Here is a 20865-nt window from a genome sequence, read left to right on the forward strand (position 1 = left end):
AAACTCTTCCAGTCTCCTCTGAAGACCTGTGTGTTTCCCAGATCATCCTATTCCAAGTTCATTCTCCCTGAATTTGAGTGATCAAAACCACAGGCAACATTTTTAACTATTTACCTGCACCCTTCAGTGACATTCACACTGCCCTGTCCCCACTGGAAATCCCTCAAGAGGCACACCTATAGCCATGCTGGCCTCTTCACAGCTACCCCTCATTGATGCTTCTGTCTTCTGAGGGACTCATCTTGACAGACTTTCCTTTTCCAAATTTGTTTTCAAGTTCTGCATTGCATTCAGGTCAAAATTAGGACCCCTAAATGGCCTATATTTGTTTTACTTCCTAAGCACACCTAATGTTGCATTTGCCACCCTATAACCAAACAGTATTTTAACAAGTGTCTCCACTATGCAGGATTATAGCTCTTATTAATCTCAAATTTCTCATGCCTTACATAGCAGTTACTAAATACTATACTCACACTCATGTATACCACCTATAGTCTACTGGTTTTGTTCCAAAGACTCTGCCAAGCAAGTCCACCCTACGTTCCTCCGTAGGTGTGCACCATGTTCACACAGCCCCACCGAACAAGCACATGGGATCAGCAAGTATCACTCAATGCACCACAATGGCAATAATCACGCACTCGAACATCATGTAGAGGTTACCAAGCTACTGCAACACATGAAAGCACAAGGCTTTCCCCCTTCAAATCCCAAGATCTTTCATGTCATCCTGATTCAAGGCAATAGCCCGGTGCCTGTATGCCAAGTTCCATACTCATCTTCCTCACAGGTACACCATTCGGCAAGGACTACAAGCAAGTAGCTCACACAAAGTAACATATCCATTACGTGGCCCTGGTTAAGGCTCCTATTACAGGCACTTAACTTGTGACATTACTACAAAGATGGGGTACTGTGCTTGAGAACAGCCTAAAATCAGATCCATGCTACATTCTATCTTCTCTTGCTACCAAGTACCCTACAAATTTCAACTGGTACAGGATAATCACAAACCTAAAGACAGAATGGAAAATGTCCTTGATGTATTTTAGTTTATGTATTGTGCTAATCACACTTTATAAGTAGGCTATGGAAACTTTGCTTTACAAAGGCACCAGACCAAGCATATAGGTTTAGCTATTGTCCTCAAAAAGCTGAATCTAACATGAGAGCTGAGCAGTAATGGTTCTCTCTAATACTGCTTTTATTTAAAAACACTTTTTCAATAAAAAGAAAGTTTTTGGTCCCAAATTTTGTATGAAACCATCATACACATCATTCACAAATTTAATTCTTGCACCCTGTTGTTATAGCTTTAAAAAACTACTTCTTATTTTAGAAACAAAACTGAATTTCAAAGTCATTGTTTTCAATATTTTAGGCAGATACACATAGACAATTTTACCTTCTGATAATCGCTCTGTGTATTTCCAAACTTCTGCTGTGCTAGTTTTCTGATGAGATCTGAAAATAAGCAAGAATATTCCAGAGTTTAAAACAAAGAATAAAAACGGGGGGGAAAGAGGATGGTATGAATTCTACTGCTAGGTAGGCAAGACAAAATTAAGGATAGACATCAACAGGACAGGCAAGCACATTGTTTCCATAAACCTGCCTAGTAACAACATTTTTACCCAACTACGTATTTTATGAGCCCACAGGAAGATAACCAGCTTATCTAACAATTTCTGCTGAAATACAGCGAAGGTTTTTCCAAGGTCATCCTCTGTACCATAGCATCATTATTAAAAGTGAATCCCAAACTTACCGATTACTTGGACAAAGCTCAGGTATCAGCTTTGCTTCATGTTTATGACAAGTACATACATGCATGCATATATATGCACACATATACATAATAGGTAGATAATGTGCAAAACAAGCATGTTAACGATGACTTCTTGACTGAATGGTACAAGGAAGTAGGCCCTTATTCTTGCCAACATTATACCAATCTTTTTTTTCATCCCTGGACTAACAGACTTTGCATGAGTATGCAACACCGCCAAAACAAATCAGAAAGCCTAACACATGCCAACTTACAAAGCATGCAGCTCCATCTAACACGCTCATTTCTAACTTATTCACAAGATAGCCAAATATGGCAACCACCCAAAAAACAAAGTAGGAATTTAACACAAATCATGCCACTTAACGTTATAAATATAATTTCACCACACTGGTTTCTTTCAGTAAAGACGAGCAGCTGCAATGAATGGATCCCCTCTTTGGGACATCACCAGTCTACCACCCTTATCGAGGTTTTGCCAACCCTATGGGAACTATGCTGAGAACCGTTGCTCTTGGCTACTTCTGTGACACTGTGTGCACTTGAAGAGGGGCACCCCTAGCTCTGCAGACCCTCTGCCTCAGAGACAGCTCTGGATATGCTCCATGTTAAGTCATGTAAAAGCAGCAGCGTTTGCATGTTTGGGAGAAATGACTGACTGAACTCTTGGTCTCCTCAGACGAAGAGGAAAGATATTAGGAAGGCTACAGCTCAAGGAGGAGCACTCTGCCCCACCTGTTCATACAGAGCTGCACTTCATGGTACTATTGCCCCATCATTAGTCTCCCCATGTGCAACCGAATATACTTGAGAAAAACCTCCAGCAAGTTACCTATCCTGAGGATCAATAAAAGACCTGTAGGTTCAAAACTGACCATTCACCTCCCAAAAATCCAAACCCTCTCAGAATTAATTGTAGCACTTGTGAAATATGTTCACAGGGGCTGTGATCTCACTCCCCTCTAATCCTGCACGTGGTGCGGGAAAACAGACCCCTAAGCTAACAGCGCCCATAGTCCTCCATCCCCAGCACCCTGCAGAGAAAGCATGAACCCGACTGATTTGCCAGCTGAAGAGATCCTGAAGAGTTCCTTGCACAAAATTGTGCCCAAGGAAAGAAAACACACAACAGCGAGGCAACAACTGCTGGTTCAAGGAAGGTACTCCCTGCAAGGAAGCTGCAGCGAGCAAGACTGCCAAGTAAAAAATAAAAAAAACCCAACATATCACAAGAGTGTCAAGCTGCAAATCATCCACAGACAATAAGTATATTCTAAAACACAGAAAGAGTGCTAGCAGTAGATGATCAAGGACTCTCTGCAGTAAGGCAACCTCATTTTGGAAAGACCATACATAGATAAGGCTGAATCCCATAGTAACAGAATTAAACCCAAAACATGCGTAGAATAAGCACCCAGGAAGAATAAGAGAGTTACGATCTCTGCAAATCCTTTCAAAGCTCTGCACCCTGAGAGCCAGGAGGCTGCTGAGAAAGGGCACACACCACCGCATGGGCAACACACAACTGATCCACTGCTGCAGCTCTGAGACATCTTGCCCACTGGGACCAGCAGAGGAGTCCTCCCTGTACTGAGCCCATCCCCAGGCAGCATCCGTGTTTCTTGTGGAGTTTCAGAGGCAAGGAGGTATACAGCCAAGTGAGGCAAAACTGCACAAACCCCAAAAATGTAATTCATACTGGCTGTTAGACTTTTTTTTCTTCTTCATCAGAGGCAACGTTTCTTTCTTTTCTATCTATATACCTAGAAAGTAAGTAAATGTAAGAAACAGTGGTGCATAAAATACATAATGCAATGAATTTTCTCTACAGATAAATGCCTTTTAGCAAGCAGGAGAAGAAAAGGGCTAAAATAACCCTCTTGTTTATGTATTTCTTCAACCATTTAGCATTGTGTGACAACACATAGCAGAACTGACACTAAAGAGAAATTCCTAACAAGCTCAATCAGAATGGAATGAGAAGGAAGAAAAAAGAATAGCTTCTGTGGTCCTCAGTGGCATGAAGCGGTACAGACCATCTGTGCGCAGGCAAACGCAGGAGCCAACTGAGTATGACCCTATGGCATTGCCCTCCTTGCTGCCACTCCAAAGCCGAGCAGGAGAGCCCCCAGCAACCTGCCCTCGCTTCCAGGCCACTCCTAAACTCAGAGATTTATCTTGCTTTGGAAAAGGATTGGACCCAATGACCTCTGGAGGTCCCTTCTGATCTAAATTATTCCAAAGTTATCCTAAAATCATACCGACTTTTTATTATAAATTATTTAATGGAGGAGTGAAAGCACTGCCAGGAAGCACGTAAGAAAACTAAATTTTATTATTGACAAAAGCTTCCTTTGATACATTTCCTACTGTTGGGAATCAGTACAAAACAAAATTTTAAAAGCGTTAGCCTTTCCTGTTAAATAGAAGTTGAAAATTTTTACCCATTCTTCCAGTTGAGTGTCTGTCCCCATTATAAATTAAAATGAAAATTAAACAAAAAACATTTTACATCAAGTTTTACATACATCTATACACACATATATATTTATGGACATCTGTATGCATGTGTATACATATGTAAAACTACTCAAGAGAAACAGAGGACAGCTGAGGCTGAAAGGAACCCCCCTCCCCCCCCCGAGATCATCCAGTCTGACATCTCAACTCAGCGCAGAGTCACCCACCGCAGGTTACTCAGGGCTATGTCCAGTCAGTTTTGGAGTACGTCCAAGGACAACATCCAATACTTCAAGAAAGCAAAACAAACAAACAAAAAATCCAAACTGCTCCGATTACTTGCTCAGTATGTTCCCAATTCACAGTTTTTATTTATACTGTTCCCATAATTTATAGCCTGCCAGTCAAAAAAATGACACAAATCAACCTGAATACACTATGACAAACCGATGCAGAAAACAGCATTTTCGATGTGGTTTTGAAATTTAGAGGCTCTAAAGCCTGTTCATCAGAAACTAAAACACCTTTATGTTTATAAAACCAAGAAAGCCTGAAAACAGATACAAGAAGTTCCCATATGGACTGAATAAGTTAAACAGTAAGAATAACACAGGTTTCATGCATAGCACATTAGTCGGTATTACACAGCCCGTTTTTCCCCTTAGTTTTCCAGAACATGAGATTTCCCTGCTGAATAAAGGTTTACTACTTATATTACTTTCCAATGATTTTTTTAGAAGCAATGTGAAGCTTCAGGGTGTTTTTCTCACCAGGCATCACACAGTGATTGACCAGTCTTTGCCATGAATTTACTATTTCAACAGCCTTTAGAATCAACTGGATGAGACATATTCCCAGTTAATTCATTTCAAATGAAATGTGGAAGTCATATATATTCCCATGAAAAAAAATTCAGCTGTAACTGAATGCAAGATTACCTGCAGTTACTCACCCACATACCTGTAAGCACAAATTTGCCTTAGTGGTTTTGCAGAATCAAGAATCTCCCTGTTAGGTTTTATGCATATTGATAGTAATCACGGTTACTACTGCAGCACTTAAGGGTTAGGCAGGGGGACATCCTGCGCCAGGTACTGTGTAAACACAAGCATCATCTTTTCAGGTATGGCTACACTGCTCACTGTAGCACAGTGAAGAGACACTTCAGCTCACATTTAATTCAGCCTGTGATTTTGGTTTGCTTTTCTGAAGCACCTTTCCTCCCTAGCTAGAGCATCTCATCTCTAGCATTCAAATAAGTTTTCATTTAAAACTGAACTAAGGTAACTTGACATGACTCCCTCCCGCATTATTGGTAGAGTACCACCTTGAGGCTGTTTCAAAAATAGAAGTACTAGGAAAGTGTGATAAAAAGCAGCATCTTCTATTTTCAAATTAATGGGATTACTTCTGAAATCTCAGCTTGACCAGCTGCACACATTGTTTCACAGGACCAGTAATCCAAGGCTTTAGCACAGAACACATTTTATCACTGAGGTTAAAGAGATTAACTTGTGAGGCTCATCTACACAGCTAATTACATTACTACTTTGCTCTGTCTCCTTCCTGCTCTCATCACACATGTGAAATACCATCTGCCCTGGTATATCTAACTAGCCAGATGAACTGTTAATTTACCAATGCAATTTGTGATGAAATATTACACACCTCTAAGGAGCCCCAGTTAAGAAAACATAATCACCAACTTCTGCATTGCATGTGTATTGTGTACATACGCTCAGTATCTCATTACCCAAACAAGAAAACAAGGTTAGCACTAGGCTTGCTTCTTAAAACTGCTCTACAGAAAGGGAGAGCAAAAAAAACCCAACAAATAGATTTAAAAATAAGCCGTCTGGCTATTAAGTACCAACATAAATTAGTTACAAATTCTTCTGCCAAGGAAGCTTTTCAAATCTAGGTGACAGGAAAACAGTTGGAGTAAAACCTTTGGGAATGCTATGCTTCATCTTCACTCAAACAATTCCATTGAGCCCATTCAGTTATACTGCAACTCCAGCATTAATCAAATTATGCCAGAAATTAATTTCTCTTTTTATGCATAATATGACCTATTAGGCTTCTATTCTGCAAAGGACTTCAAGCGAACCAATAAGAACCATGACTGAAGCATTCATGTCACGCTGAATGGAGATTTTTCAGAACAGGGGAGAATTGCATAGATAATATACATGATAAATTAATAACTGCTTTAATGCTACCTCATTCTAATGCATATCATAGTATTTCATCCCATTCCCTTCATCTATAATAGACTCAACAGACTACTCACACACTGAACAGTTCAGCATCTCTCTGAATATGAGTCAGTTTGACCACATTTAGTGTCATAAATAAGTAGCAATAATTAGTCTGAAATTAATGAATTAAAATGACTTCAAGCTTGGTTTTTTTCCACTCTAATTATGACTCAGACTAATGAATAACTCTTACAAGTCCAAGAAAAGCAGGAAAACTGTATTAGCCTTTCAGACTTAGAGACAAATATCTTCTAGGTATCTTATAGCAAGTTTTACTGCAAGTTCACTTTATAGACAATACCTGCTTTGACTTGAGTGGGGCTTTGGTTGCTTCCCCGAAGTTAGAAAGCCTCTAGCCATTAGCCTTTACTATGGTCAGATTAAACTCCCATTGAAAAGGTCTCCTTTGGCAGGTAACCCAGTCTCCTCCCCTTTACTGCCACATAACAACCCAACAGCTCTGCTCACTCTTAATGTCCCTAATTGCACTGCGAACATAGAATGGTTTAGGTTGGAAGGGACCTTACAGATCATCTAGTTCCAACCCCCCTGCCACGGGCAGGGACACCTCCCACTAGACCAGGTTGCTCAAAGCCCCATCCAGCCTGGCCTTAAACACTTCCAGGGATGGGGCATCCACAACTTCCCTGGGCAACCTGTTCCAGTGCCTCACCACCCTCAGAGTGAAAAATTTCTTCCTAATATCTATTTTAAATCTACCTTCTTCCAGTTTGAAGCCATTACCCCTCGTCCTATCACTACATGCCCTTGTAAATTTTCCCTCTCCACAGCCTTCTTGTAGGCACCTTTCAGATATTGGAAACCTGCTATAAGGTCTCCCCGGAGTCTTTTCTTCTCCAGGTTGGACAACCCCAACTCTCTCAGCCTGTCTTCACAGGAGAGGTGCTCCAGCCTTCTGATCATCTTCATGGCCCTCCTCTGGATCTGCTCCAACAGGTCCATGTCCTTCTTATGTTTAGGGCTCCACAGCTGGATGCAATTTCCAGGTGGGGTCAATTGGCTCTGGTTCTACTGCAGAGCGAGGTGGGAGCTCAGTAACATTGATGGACAAAGAATCCACCATGTATGTTGATGCAGAGAGGGTCCTGCTACACTGCTCACTGTGTGCAGTCTGTCCTCTTTCCATAGAGCAAAAAGAAAACTCACTCTGTAGGCCAACTGGGAAGTCTCAGAGCTGAGGAGATCTTCCCACTTCCCACACAGTAAGAGACCACTTTAGTCCACAGATGAGGGGTCTAATCCGTGCATTCACTCAGATAGTCTAGACTGTTCCTTTCCAACTCCAGATTCAGAAGGTTCACTCCCCTCCCTCTTCACAACACCTCCTTCAGACAGACTTGGCCCTTGTCCCCAAACTAAGAAAAAAAACCAGCCTTGTCAGATAAATTCGCCCCACAACTTTTAGGCAAGCTATCTTTATACAATTCCTAGGTTTTTTTTACATTGAGTTACTGGGAACATCAGGCTGGTTCAGCTTCCACCCTCCTGCTCTTCGCAAGAGGCCATTCTGGCCTTCTTCCCTTCGACCACAACTCCAGAGTGACACCTACCTTCCATTGCTTTTGAAGCCCCCATACAAAACCACCTACAGAGATGGTGAAAGGAAATTCTTTGTTCAATCACCTGTTTATTCACCTGCATTATAGAAATAATGTGCAAAAACTATCACCGTAAACCACCAGCCATGCCTTTGGACGAGAAAAAAAGGCAAGTAAGAAAAGAACCTTGCATGTCAGTGGTGAGGTATAGCAGCAAAATGATGCCCTAGAACCTGTTATTCTACAGTGGCTGGAAGAACTTGTTTGAATAGAGGTAAAAAAAAAAAACCACAACAACAAATACATACTAAATTGCTTAAGTATTTTAATTCTCATCTCATCTGCTAATACAGTCTGCCTTTTTACCCTTTTCTGCCTCCAGTACGCTGTTTCCTCTCATCAACATGATCTTCATCCGTTCCCATTCTCTGACTCTGCATTCTTTAATTACATGTTGATGAAAAGCAAGAGCAATACACTTATCCTACAGTACTCTGGCTCGGTCTCAAAATCCAGCAAAGACATATTAAATGCATTTTTAAGGTCTTGGCAAACTTGTAAAGCACATGCTGCTTTATTCATGGTTGAAAGGACAAGCTACTAGACCACCTAGAGATGAGTCTTAGCTTATATGTGATGCAGTGAGGGACAATGCAAGAGGGGGTAGAGCTGCAATATGAAAAGATGAACAACTTCGAGCAGGATTGAAACTGGAGGAGTGGTCTAAATAGGGTGAGCTTTAACCAGAGCACAAGCAGGACTAAGCACTGTGCAATTGCTGAAGAGGAACTGCAAAGCAGCAACAGCTACTGAATGAGCAAGCTGCAGCAACCAGAACATGAAATTAAGGAGACCCCCTTTCCAACTTTCCTGACAGAAGATACCATTGATCAACTGAAGAAATTATACAGCAGTGGATCGGATAATAGTAACAGTCAATTAACTTAATTCATGCACACAAAAAGTTCCTCAATTCCCCAAAAATATGGATGAAACAATGGAAGTTTTATAAATTTAGTTTCCTCAAGGTTGTTATTAGTCAGGAAGACCAAACGGGTAATTTAAGTCTTGCACAGAAAATCCTCACACCTTACAGCTTATTCCTTCACTGCAGTCCCATTTTCTGTTTAGGCACATTCTGCTTTTTATCAACGTGCACAGGCAACATTAAAGAGCCTGATCAGGAAAAGGCTTAAAGAAAAAAAGAAATTGCCACAATATTTACTGTTACAGGACACCTAGAATGAAAGAATTCTCCTTTGAAAGTAACCTTTGCAGGGACTTTCTAGTTGTTCTTTGCTACAAAGAAAGTTCTGTTCTTGCTGAAGTTTTGGAAAAAGAACAAAAGGAGAGTAGCCTTTAGAAAAATCTGCTTAGGAGGCTGCAATAAATTTGCATATATCACGCAGACACAAAGTCAAGTAGAAAGCTTTGAAGAAGTATTCCACATAGAAACCATTCTCTCACTTTCTGAAGGCAACAAAACTTCTGTAGCACATCGTTTGTGCCATGGCAGCTATTTTTTGCCACTTACTTTGTTTGCAGAGCTACCTAAAGTTCTCTCTAGGCCACCATCTGGTAAGGATTTACAACAGATTACGAACAAAGATTCAGCTCGGTGCACTGTATATGCTTGTCTGTTTTAGCACACTGCAGAGACTGAACAACTTCTTGATAGTGTGGGTTGTGTAGACATATTGGACTCGTAACTTTGATCAAAGTAGTAAATATTTAGACTGTATGAACAACAGGATTTTTCCTACTCCTTTCTCTCCTCAGAAGTTGCTGTAAACTGAGGAAAGCACAGAAAATGCTCTCTCATATTGCATAACTTGGATTATTGGAAATATGAACACAGATAATTGGGAATGACACACTGGAGCCCTGCTGGTACTAGCTTTTAATTATCTCAGTGACTGGTGTTCTGGCACCCTCACTGAGATTCCTCAGAATTCCCTCTCCATTTTCCCATTTCTGCAAGGGACACAGTTTTCCACATATGTTTGATAACTGCAGCATGCACATTAGTTCAAAGTACTACAGAGATCACTATTTTACTCAAAAAAAAAAAAAAAAATCAAAGCAAAAGTAAAGGTTGCTACTCTGAGGGAAGTTAATTAGGCTTCAAGTTTGTATTTGTTCTGTACAGGTACACCCAGGCATTTTTCAGCTGAATTAAACAGCCAAGGCAATACTTTACTAAGTAATATTCACATTCACAACTGTAATCACTGTTTAATGTTTACAAAAATAAAATAATTTTTATATTTTCAGAGAAAAGAAAGATCTTGCCTATGTTACAATGCAATACAGGTCAGAATTTAATCACAGAACTGTTTTTAGATGAGAAGAAATCTATCTGCATATTGCAAAAAAGTGTCAAAGCAGGTTTGTGGTTTGGTTTTTTTTTTGTAACTGATAGCCTTACACTAAGATGTATATATTGATAGATTAGTCAGCTTAAACTACAATAGCTGACATTCACGGCAGCTGTTTTCCCTTCTAACAAGATAATTTGCTCGTGGAAAAGGAAGAAGTATACTCAACAGCTTTAATACCAGTCTGGAAAGATTTAATACTGTTAAAAGGATGACAAACCGTACTAAAACTACTAAAACTAATACTTATACATTTTTTTTTTTCTCCAGCAACTTTTGAATAGTGCATATTAACTTAAAAAAAAAAATAAGCATCACCTTTAAGATCTGAAAGTTACACAAAGCATCTTCAGAAGCAAAAAAGACATTGAGAAAAAGGCAGAGGAAAAAAACATCTAATTCTTGTAATTTTCAATGTAATTAAACAGTGAATATAAGGACTGTGGAAAGAAGACTTGTTGCAAAGATCTATCAAATTCTTATTACGTTGGCTGACATCATTCAAGAAAAAGCCATCGTTGAACAAGACCTAGGAGTTTTTTGCTCCATAAACAACCAAAGCACATTGTCAGACAAAAAAAAAAAAAAAAAAAAAAAGAGTACTAAGCTAATATGATCTAATTTTTATGATGGCCTATAACAAAGAAAAGAGAAAGTCAAATGGCTGCTTTACCAAAACCAGTCAGTATCTGTACAGTATCTCACATGATTAACTCAAAATGCTTCATAACGGCCAAGATGATGAAGGTCCCTTAGAGGCTTATGAAATTATACCAGTAAGTTCAGTGACAATTCCCCCTCTCTCTCCCCAGCAGTTCTATGAACTACAGTTTAGAAAAGAGAATGGTGTTCAACACTATGTGGATAAATAAACTTGTAAAAATTAAATGGATGGGGAGGATAGACAGCAGAGTAGTTGCCATTGTTAAGTTAGGAAAATCATGGAGCCTCAGCAGAGTGGCCTGAAAACCCATAAGAATTCTGCAGTGAGATAATTTTCTGAGGGTCACACGCGATACACATTACCAGAGAATGTGGCTCAGCCAAAACCTATTCCATCCCACTTCTCACCATGCAAGATGTTACGGGTATGCTCTGGAAGTCTCAAATAAGCTTTCATCCTTTTAGAGGTTTAGATTTCCTGTTAACAGCAGGAGGGACACAAAGAATTGCCTTCTTCACATGGTGTACTCTGACTGTGAATATGCCCTGGCACCTCAAAGGCAAAACTTAAGCTTTGACCAAGTTGACGCCCAAGTTGCTTATCACTTTGCTATGAGACACTAAATGGGATGGCCTATCTTTTAGAGACGTTAAAAAAAATGAATGCACACAGAGCTTAATTCAGTGTTTTGCTGTAATTGCTAGTACACAGAGATGATGCTACAGTCAATGTACCTAACATTACCACCCCCATCACCAATACGTACACCACACAATAGTACTAATTATCTAGATACATGCATTTCTAGGACACAGTACCTTTGCTTTTTTCTTTAAAAACATACAAACCCTATCAATGGAGCTTCTTTAACCTAGAAAGATAAAAAAATGACAAGGCCATCTTCTGTCACAATGCCATCCTATACCTTTCACCCTTCCATTCCTTGTAGTCAGCACCCCTGGATTTAGCTGCACTCCAAACTAATCCCCTGTGCAGAGAGGCAGGGAACACTGCTGATCAGCTCTTTGGTTATACCTTGTGTCTCCCATTAATGTCCACAGACAAAGAGAACAGGCTTGGGACAGGTTCAAGTACTCGCCCGGCATTGCCCATGCTGTAACTGTTAGCAGGTTTCCTGAGCCAACTCAGTACCTTGCCCAGAAAATGCCCAACCCACTTGCCAGGAAACCTCCCCAACAGACAGAAAGGACATAGCTGTCTAATTTGGAAAGGGCAGAAGGCAGTTTAGGTTTGGGAAATATAAGCTGAGTCTCAATACCACACAACTGTAGGCCCATTTTATTTATTATTATAATCTAGCCTCCACGAGGTGCTACAGCTTGAGGTGCCCTCCAGCCTGTTACCCCAGCCATCTGTGGTAATGCCACCTCTGAACACCCTCCCCACAGAAAGCAACCCAGCTCCCTCAAACTCTGCTTGAGGTTTATTTTCACTAGTTTCTCCCTTCTGTCCTAATAGTGTCGGAATTGTGAAGCTGCATTGTCATTTTCCAATTGCTGTAAGGGCATGTTTTTTCTCCCAGGCACAGCTGGCAGGCAGTATTAAACCAGATCAGGCCAAGCACTGAGGATACTGTAGAGAAAGGATACCAGATGTGTGTACAGTGCAAGATTTTCAGATGATCAGCTATGCTACACTGATTAAAAAATAAGTTGTATATTTTCCACATTAAGACCTGCCTGCAAAAGAAATCCCTTGTTGACGTAATCCAAAAGAAGTGGGCAGGAAGACATCAGAGAATTGTTAAAGTCTGCAACTGTAGTTTTCTGTGGTAGCCTCTAGTAGATAATCTGTATAAGCAGCCTCTCCCTAAAACCTCTGTCTCCTCCCTGTCCACAAAAAGTCCTTTTGACAAGCAATCTGTTAGACAGTCTGCCATTTGGAATAGTTCAGGGGAAAAGGAGTTACTCTTCTGACACCTAAGAAAATAAAAAAGCAGGCCTTAAATCTGCTTCAGAAACATTCTCAGTGTTCCTTGTTTACACGGGTGTGTCATCAAGTAGAGCATCTCTTCACTTCCCAACATGAAATGAGCAATGATTTTTTAAATACTATTTCCTTAAATGTATACGAGTAGGCAGAGAAAAGAAGAGGCTAATTTATCTTGTATATTCCTGCTGCTTCATCTTCCCCAACATATTGCCAACATCAGACACGGGACATTTCTCTCAAAGTATACACCATATTACCAAATAAGGAGCACTATAAGTCCCCCTTCTTATCCCAGTTCTACCCAAAAGACACCACCACTGCTTGCTATATATAACCCTCTGTCATTGAAACTTGCATTTTTGATATACACACCTGAGCTACTACTCTAAATTCACATCACAGCTCTAGCCACAGTGCTGGAAAAACAGTTACAGCGATGCAGTGAAGGCAATGACTCTACAGCTTACTGAAATTGTCATTTCACAATACAGCTTAGCCAATCTAACAGCTAACTTAAAGAGCAGGTCTTGCTCTTCTTCCCTTCCTCTCAGTTCCTGCACCAGCAATTGCATCTGTGCTCCCAACCCAGCTCCAGGACATAAGCTTCAAGAAAACCAACCCATATGCACAGGGGCTGTCAAACACTAGCTCAAAAAAAAGCAGTCTATCACATCAGTGCAGTTTCACACACAAACTAAAACTGAGACTCCACACAACTGGAAAAAGGATATTGTCATTTAAGTTTTTAAAAAAGGGCATAATTGCTTGGGGTACCTGAGCAGTATCTTATGCTGCAGAACTGTAGCATCTTCATGTAAGTCAGGGCCCAAGTGAGAGCCAGAGTGCAGCCCGTTCACCACATGCTGGTGTGGACATGGCCAGCATTCCTGGGAAAGTCTCAGGTTTAAAAACAAGGAACCATTACCAGCTACACGTAGCTGAGTTTAGCTCCAATGCTACAACATCCAGACACATGCATTCTTTTTGTAGGGCAGCTGTGGAAGATTTATTACTAACAGGAAGCAAAACTAAAGCAGAAACGGACAACCAAGAACTAAACAATTACAAAAGGCAACGAAGTTAGTTTTACACAAAAAAAAAATTATTCTGACTTCATGAGTTTTTAACAGAGGGAGTGATAAAGTGTTTTGATTATTTTCTTTGGAACCTCACATCCAACACAGCTAATGTATTAAAAAAAAAAATAAAAAAATCGATATCCCAGGAGCTCAAACCTACCTACAATAACAGGGGTTTGCATATGCATATTCTATTACAGCTAAACTAGCTGTTTATTTTCACATCAAGTTATGTGGGTTTGTTGGGTTTTTTTTGTGTGTGTGTGTTTTTTTTTTTAATGTTAAAATGTTTTAATTGCTGAATACACTCATGTGGGAGATGAATTGCAGAGATAGGGAAGAGAAGCCTAACTTGCTGAACTCCACAAGTTGCAGCTGCTTTAAAGGCTGACCAGGTGAGGAAAAAGGAAGACCAGAAGGGGTCAGAGGCAGGACTTCACGTTAAAATAGTCGAGTTCTTATCGCCAGTCTTATGTGCAAACTGCTCAACAAGCGAGACTCCACAAACAGAAAGAATTGAGAGGTGTAGTCCAGGTCTAAAAACCAGTTTGTTCTTGTTCCCACCAGGCAAACAGTACGTTTAACTCTTCATACTATGTTTTGCCCAGGAAATACCTGCATTCAACAGTGGATTTTGATGCTAAAGTTTTATTCCTGCTTCAGCAGAATGAGGGTGATCCAGAATAAAAAGCAGAACCTGGAACAAAGCAGTTGTAATTTAATCTAAGTGGCACAGTTGTCCTGCAATATGTTCAGGTAAAGTGACGTAAGAAGCCTGTAAGTTTTTGTCTTATTTCACGTAAAAATAGGAGCAGGAGATTTACTCCCAGCTTGGTTCCTTGGTGAACTCTTCACATTTTCGTTACAAGACACAAGCTGTGAAGCCTAAGATTTGTTGTGCACATCCTGCTGGCAAGTGGAATCTCAGATTAACATTGTCTTACCGCAACTAACAACTGGTTTCCATGGGAACAAAGACAAAGCCATGATAAGATATTCATAGCAGCCAAAGGATCATACTGACCATGCCCTGTCTACACCAAGTTCACATCTGAAGGTCTCCAGCGCAACAGGTGACATGCACCATGTCACAACCATGAACTGACTTAACTTGATTAATAAATTAACACTTTGGTTTATGACAAATTCTAAGAGAAAAACTGGCAATTTGTTTTGTTAGATGTCCTCTTAGCTGAGTGATAGAAGCAACTTGTAATTTTCCTATTATCTATTTATTGTAAATGGTGCTGTTAACAGGAAAGAATAACAATGCTCTATCCTACAGTCTCCATTTTACAAATGGAGAAATCAAGGCACAGTAAGATTAAAGAGACCTACTAAGCTCCAAGTAGCAAACCAGTGACCAAACAGTCTCTTCCACTCCAGTGTATCATTAACCCAAAGTGGAGGCTGCTTCCCTGCATAACAGTTTATGCTTGGGAGTAAATTCACTCCCATTTGCACCAGCACATCATCTAGTGAGAACAAAAGTATTTGACTGGTGGACCTGAAAGCAGAATCTATTTACACTTACTGAAGCATTGCAATCAGATATCATAGTTCAGTTTTTTAAACTGGTTTGCTGCCATATCCAAAGAGCACAGTGCTGATCTTAAAGATTCCACAATTTAAAAAAGCTTAAGGAGTTACAGTTCCCTTCCCTGGTTCTGTTACTGTGCTTTACATAAGCACTATATTTAATCCCATTAATAACTTACCTATTAAATCTAAACTTAGATGAAGTTGTACGTCCACAAACCGGATGGCACGAACAAATCTAGAAGCGAGTAAGTAATTACTCACTTAGATTTAACTAAAAAAAGGAAACCTTAGAAAATATTTCTTGACCAGTATTTTTTCTTTGAATGAAGTGATCCCTTTCAAGTAACATATAAGAACATTTAAATAAATGTTAAGTCTTAGCAGCATGCAAATACTTTAAGAATGTTTCCAAAAGACTCTGATGTACTTCCTATTTTGTTTTATCATACTAACTTTCCTCCTGTCCTGGTTTCATAGAATGGTTTAGGTTGGAAGGGACCTTGAAGATCATCAAGTTCCAAACCCCCTGCCATAGGCAGGGACACCTCCCACTAGACCAGGTTTTAGCTGGGATAGAGTTAATTTTATTTCTAGTAGCTGTTGTGTTTTGGATTTAGTATGATAATAATGTTGAGAAAGCAGATTGGTTTAGCTGTTGCTAAGTGATGTTTATATTAAGCTGAGGACTTTTTCAGCTTCCTACAGAAGGGAGCACAGGCAGGACAAGCTGGCCAAAGGAATATTCCACACCATAGACATCTCATGCTCAATATATAAATGGGGGTTGGCCCAGGGAGGGGGGGATAGGACAAGATGGGGAAATCCACCATCGCTGCTCAGGACAGGCTGGGCAATCGATCATTGGGTAGTGAGAGAAATTCTACTGCATCACTTATTTTTTATATTCTTTTACCATTGTTATTATTTTCTCTTCCATTGTTTTTTCATTAAACTGTCTTTATCCAGGGATTGGTGCTGGGGCCCGTTCTCTTTAATATCTTTATCAACGATCTGGATGAGGGGATCGAATGCACCCTCAGTAAGTTCGCAGACGACACTAAACTAGGGGGGCGTGTTGATCTGCTTGAGGGTAGACTGGCTCTGCAGAGGGATCTGGACAGGCTGGACAGATGGGCTGAGGCCAATGGTATGAGGTTCAACAAGGCCAAGTGTCAGGTCCTGCACTTGGGTCACAACAACCCCATGCAGCGCTACAGACTGGGGGCGGAGTGGCTCGAAAGCTGCCTGGCAGAAAAGGACCTGGGGGTGTTGGTGGACAGCCGGCTGAATATGAGCCGGCAGTGTGCCCAGGCAGCCAAGAAGGCCAACACCATCCTGGCCTGCATCAGGAATAGTGTGGTGAGCCGGACTAGGGAAGTAATCATCCCCCTGTACTCGGCACTGGTGAGGCCTCACCTCGAGTACTGTGTTCAGTTTTGGGCCCCTCACTACAAGAAGGACATTGAGGTGTTGGAGCGTGTCCAGAGAAGGGCTACAAAGCTGGTGAAGGGTCTGGAGGACAAACCTTATGAGGAACGACTGAGGGATCTGGGGTTGTTTAGCCTGGAGAAGAGGAGGCTGAGGGGAGACCTTATCACCCTCTACAACTACCTGAAAGGAGGTTTTAGAGAGATGGGAGCTGACCTCTTCTCCCTGGCGACAAGTGATAGGACAAGAGGAAATGGGTTCAAGTTATGTCAGGGCAGGTTTAGATTGGATATTAGGAAGCATTTTTTCACTGAAAGGGTTATTAAACATTGGAATAAGCTGCCCAGAGAGGTGGTGGATTCACCATCCCTGGAGGTGTTTAAGAAAAGGGTAGATGAGGTGCTTAGGGACATGGTTTAGGAGTGGTGGTGTTTTTATCAGGGTAGGTTAATGGTTGGACTTGATGATCTTAAAGGTCCCTTCCAACCTCACTGATTCTATCTCAACCCATGAGGTTTCCTTCCCCCCCTCCCCCTGATTCTCCTCCCCTACCCCACTGGGAGGGGAACGGCTGCATGGTCCTGGTTGCTGGTTAGGGTTAATCATAAGGCATACTTGGGACTGAAGGAGTATGAATGCTAATACTGTAACATTCAGCTCCATCCGAGCACTACTGCAAGCACAAAAATGATTTGCAAAGGCAGGAATATCCACATGCAATTAGACAATCCTGTCACTTTTTTCCCCTGCCAGCTAAGAGTACTAACAGTAGACTAGAAAACCAAACATCAAGTACTTCCAAGCATTAGGGGGGGAAAAAAAAAAAAAAATAAAACTACTAAGGTCAAAGGTCTAAGTGACTGACGCCAAGTCCTGCATACGAATCACACTTCTCTATGTTATGGTTATATGCAATACCTGGCACTAACTCTTCTGAAGCACCAGCCCAATCAGAATGATTAAGTTTTGAGCTAGAAACATCAAAAGGCTTGCCTTCTGTGCCCATTAGTGATTATGTTTATTTTCATCTCGGAATCAGAATTAATTCTATTTCAAGTTTGAAGTTTTAAAAATAAATAAATAAAGCATTTCAAATATGTAACTACACCATTAATACACTGAATGTGAAAATAGAACAGCATATGGCAAAAAAGATTATAGGGATTAACCAATTAAACGGTATGACTCAAACCAACATGATCCATCAAATCTGTATTTTACAGTGAGGTATGTGGGGGCATGGGAAAAGGGCTTCACCTAATGCAAATAACAAACGCCCAACTTCTAAAAATGACTGATTTGGCAAAAAGTATCTGCAAGGAAGGAGGAAGAGGTATGAGACGTTCAAAGCTTACATGCTAAGAACAAGTGATTAACTTCTTGAAGTCTCCTTTCTCTTTAATGCTGGATTTCATAACACCTACTTGATGCAAAACTTACTACAAGCAGTCCCACAGGACTATAATCTTGATCATAAATGCTATACTCAATTATTTATATGCTTAGGACACTTAATATTAAATTTGACATATAAGGTTACACACCAAATTCCTGTTAACGTAAAGACACAGCAAACATCTCCCTGAAATCAAGCTTCCTCAATTTTAAGAGAATCAAATATTCAAGCAGGGCTTTAGGCAGAAGGAAGCCCTGTTTCTAAGAGTTGAATGCAGATGACAATCCTAACATATCAGGTCTCACAGAGAGGCAAACAGCTGATCTGCAAATTTAATAGAAGGAAAGAGGTCACAAAAGCAGAGATGTCTGGAAACACTTCCTCCAAAAGGTGACATTACTCTCAGCTTCATGCAATTGCCCTCATTACACCTTGTGTAAGACCTGCTCAGAAGACAGATACTGCAAGGAACATACCAGGTTTTTGCTGTACAGGTTAACACCTGGGACTCCAGGCACTGGTCTAAATAGAATTCATTGATTCAAGTTCATTTGAGTTCATTCTTTTACAGCTATTGAAGAGATGTCAAAAATACAAGCAAATAATAGTTTACAGGTATTGTACAGATACATGATCAAAGAATCAAATATTTAAGACTTTAAATTACTAAAGGTTTTTATACATAAATTGAAAGATGTACTACAAAATAATATAAATGTTTTTTATATACAGTTACAGCTAAACCACCAACAGGAATCAATAACTAACCAAAGCCATTCTTAGATTTTATTAAAGCTTCACCTCAATATAATTTTAAATGTGAACCTTAAAAGAAAATACTAATGTGTTTGTATAAGAGCTAAATGAAACAAAAAGCATGTCGGAAAGTTAAGTTGATACAACTGCCACTACTACACACAGCGTTCCCAAGAACACCTTTTAATCAATGCAACCTCAATAAGGTATCAGAGAAGTGTGTGCTTAACTTTTCCTTTAGAAGAAGGGACAACTTAGTAGGAAAGGAATGGAAAAAAAAATGCCTCAGAAAAACAAATGCAGTCTCAAATCTTAACTTCAGCTTACAACGGAACGAGAAGTTACATGTGGCTGTGTAATGCAACTGCCCTTACATAAAACTTGACTGTGGATACACAAATGTGGAAATGAATGAAATTTGTTTCAAGTTGTTACATTTCCATTTCCTAGGCTAAATCTTATACTATTATAATCATCTGATTGTTTATCATAATATGCAAATCTTAGAGCTCTTATGGATGTAATACTAAATAAAGAAGTTTATGCTTTATTCCTGTATTCCATCCTTCTGAGCATACATAAGAAAAAGTTTCGGTTAAGAAAAAGAAAAAGCCTCAAATGCAACAGTGACAGCTTTGAGATATGCAAGCAGAGTCCTGTGAGATTTCATCAACAATTCAATTTCATTAACAACCACACACAGACAATGCTTAGCAGAAAAATGTTAGTTCATATGAAACTGTATGCATTTCTAGGCCATAACATGTGTTACTAACAAAGCCCTTCACATCATTTAGTTCTGGATGGTGGTCTTGGAATCTACAATAGGATGAATGCATCAATAACAAATCTTTATAAAGAAAAAGTTTATCTACTTACCTTGAGGAAAAGAATTTGGCTGCACTAAGTACAGAAATGCATGTACTATTTTAAACAAAATTCCTATTGGCCCAGGTTCATGGTATGCACCTGTATCATACGTCTTGGCTGGTACAAATCCAAAATCCAAAGTCCCAGGAGGTGGCTTGTATATAGGCTGTACCTCTGAAATAGTACTTCCACAGAACAGCAGCAGCAGCAAACAGAGTTCCACAGCCATAGCTAGCAGTATTCATAAAACTTGAGGTAGAGATATTTGTGCCACCAAGTCTAGAAATCTTCAATACATTCACTTGGGGGTTAGCTTTCCAGCCAGGAACACACTGGTGCACACTCACACCTTTTATTCTTTAATGTATTCCTGCTTCACAGTGTTACAGAAGCCTCTTGTGGAACTGATTCAGCGCACCATCTCTGGCAAAAACAAGAAAGAGCTCGTTAAGGTGTGTGCAAGCAAACAGGAAAGAGCAAGATAAACTGCAATCTTGTGTGGATATTGAACATATCAATAGTTGTACAAGCAAGCCAGATAGGATAGAAAAGAAATTGATGTTTGTGAATAATACGGTCTACTACATACACTGTGCTTGAAAGAGGGGGAAAACACAATTATGCATAGTTCCAGGTCAGTGAGTTTTCAAAAACAAAGCAGAGCATTGGGACAGCTCCAGGGGAAACAAAACTAAAGGAACAATGTACAAATTGCACTTCTGACTAA

General features: G+C 40.1%; 1 protein-coding gene across 1 annotated transcript in view; it reads right to left on the reverse strand.

The window, feature by feature from the left end:
• The window catches only part of PROM1 (prominin 1), a gene marked incomplete at its 5' end in the record, with an annotated part of 58260 nt that extends 37893 nt beyond the window's left edge, over window positions 1–20367 (reverse strand). The window contains 2 exons of the mRNA XM_082482891.1: window positions 1409–1467; window positions 20148–20367. Coding sequence (XP_082339017.1) covers window positions 1409–1467; window positions 20148–20367 — 279 coding nt within the window. The remainder of the gene's footprint in view (window positions 1–1408; window positions 1468–20147) is intronic.
• Between the last annotated feature and the right edge of the window lie 498 nt (window positions 20368–20865).

Source organism: Vanellus vanellus, assembly GCF_965231255.1.
Source record: "Vanellus vanellus genome assembly, chromosome: 4".
NCBI classification, from domain to species: Eukaryota; Metazoa; Chordata; class Aves; order Charadriiformes; family Charadriidae; genus Vanellus; species Vanellus vanellus.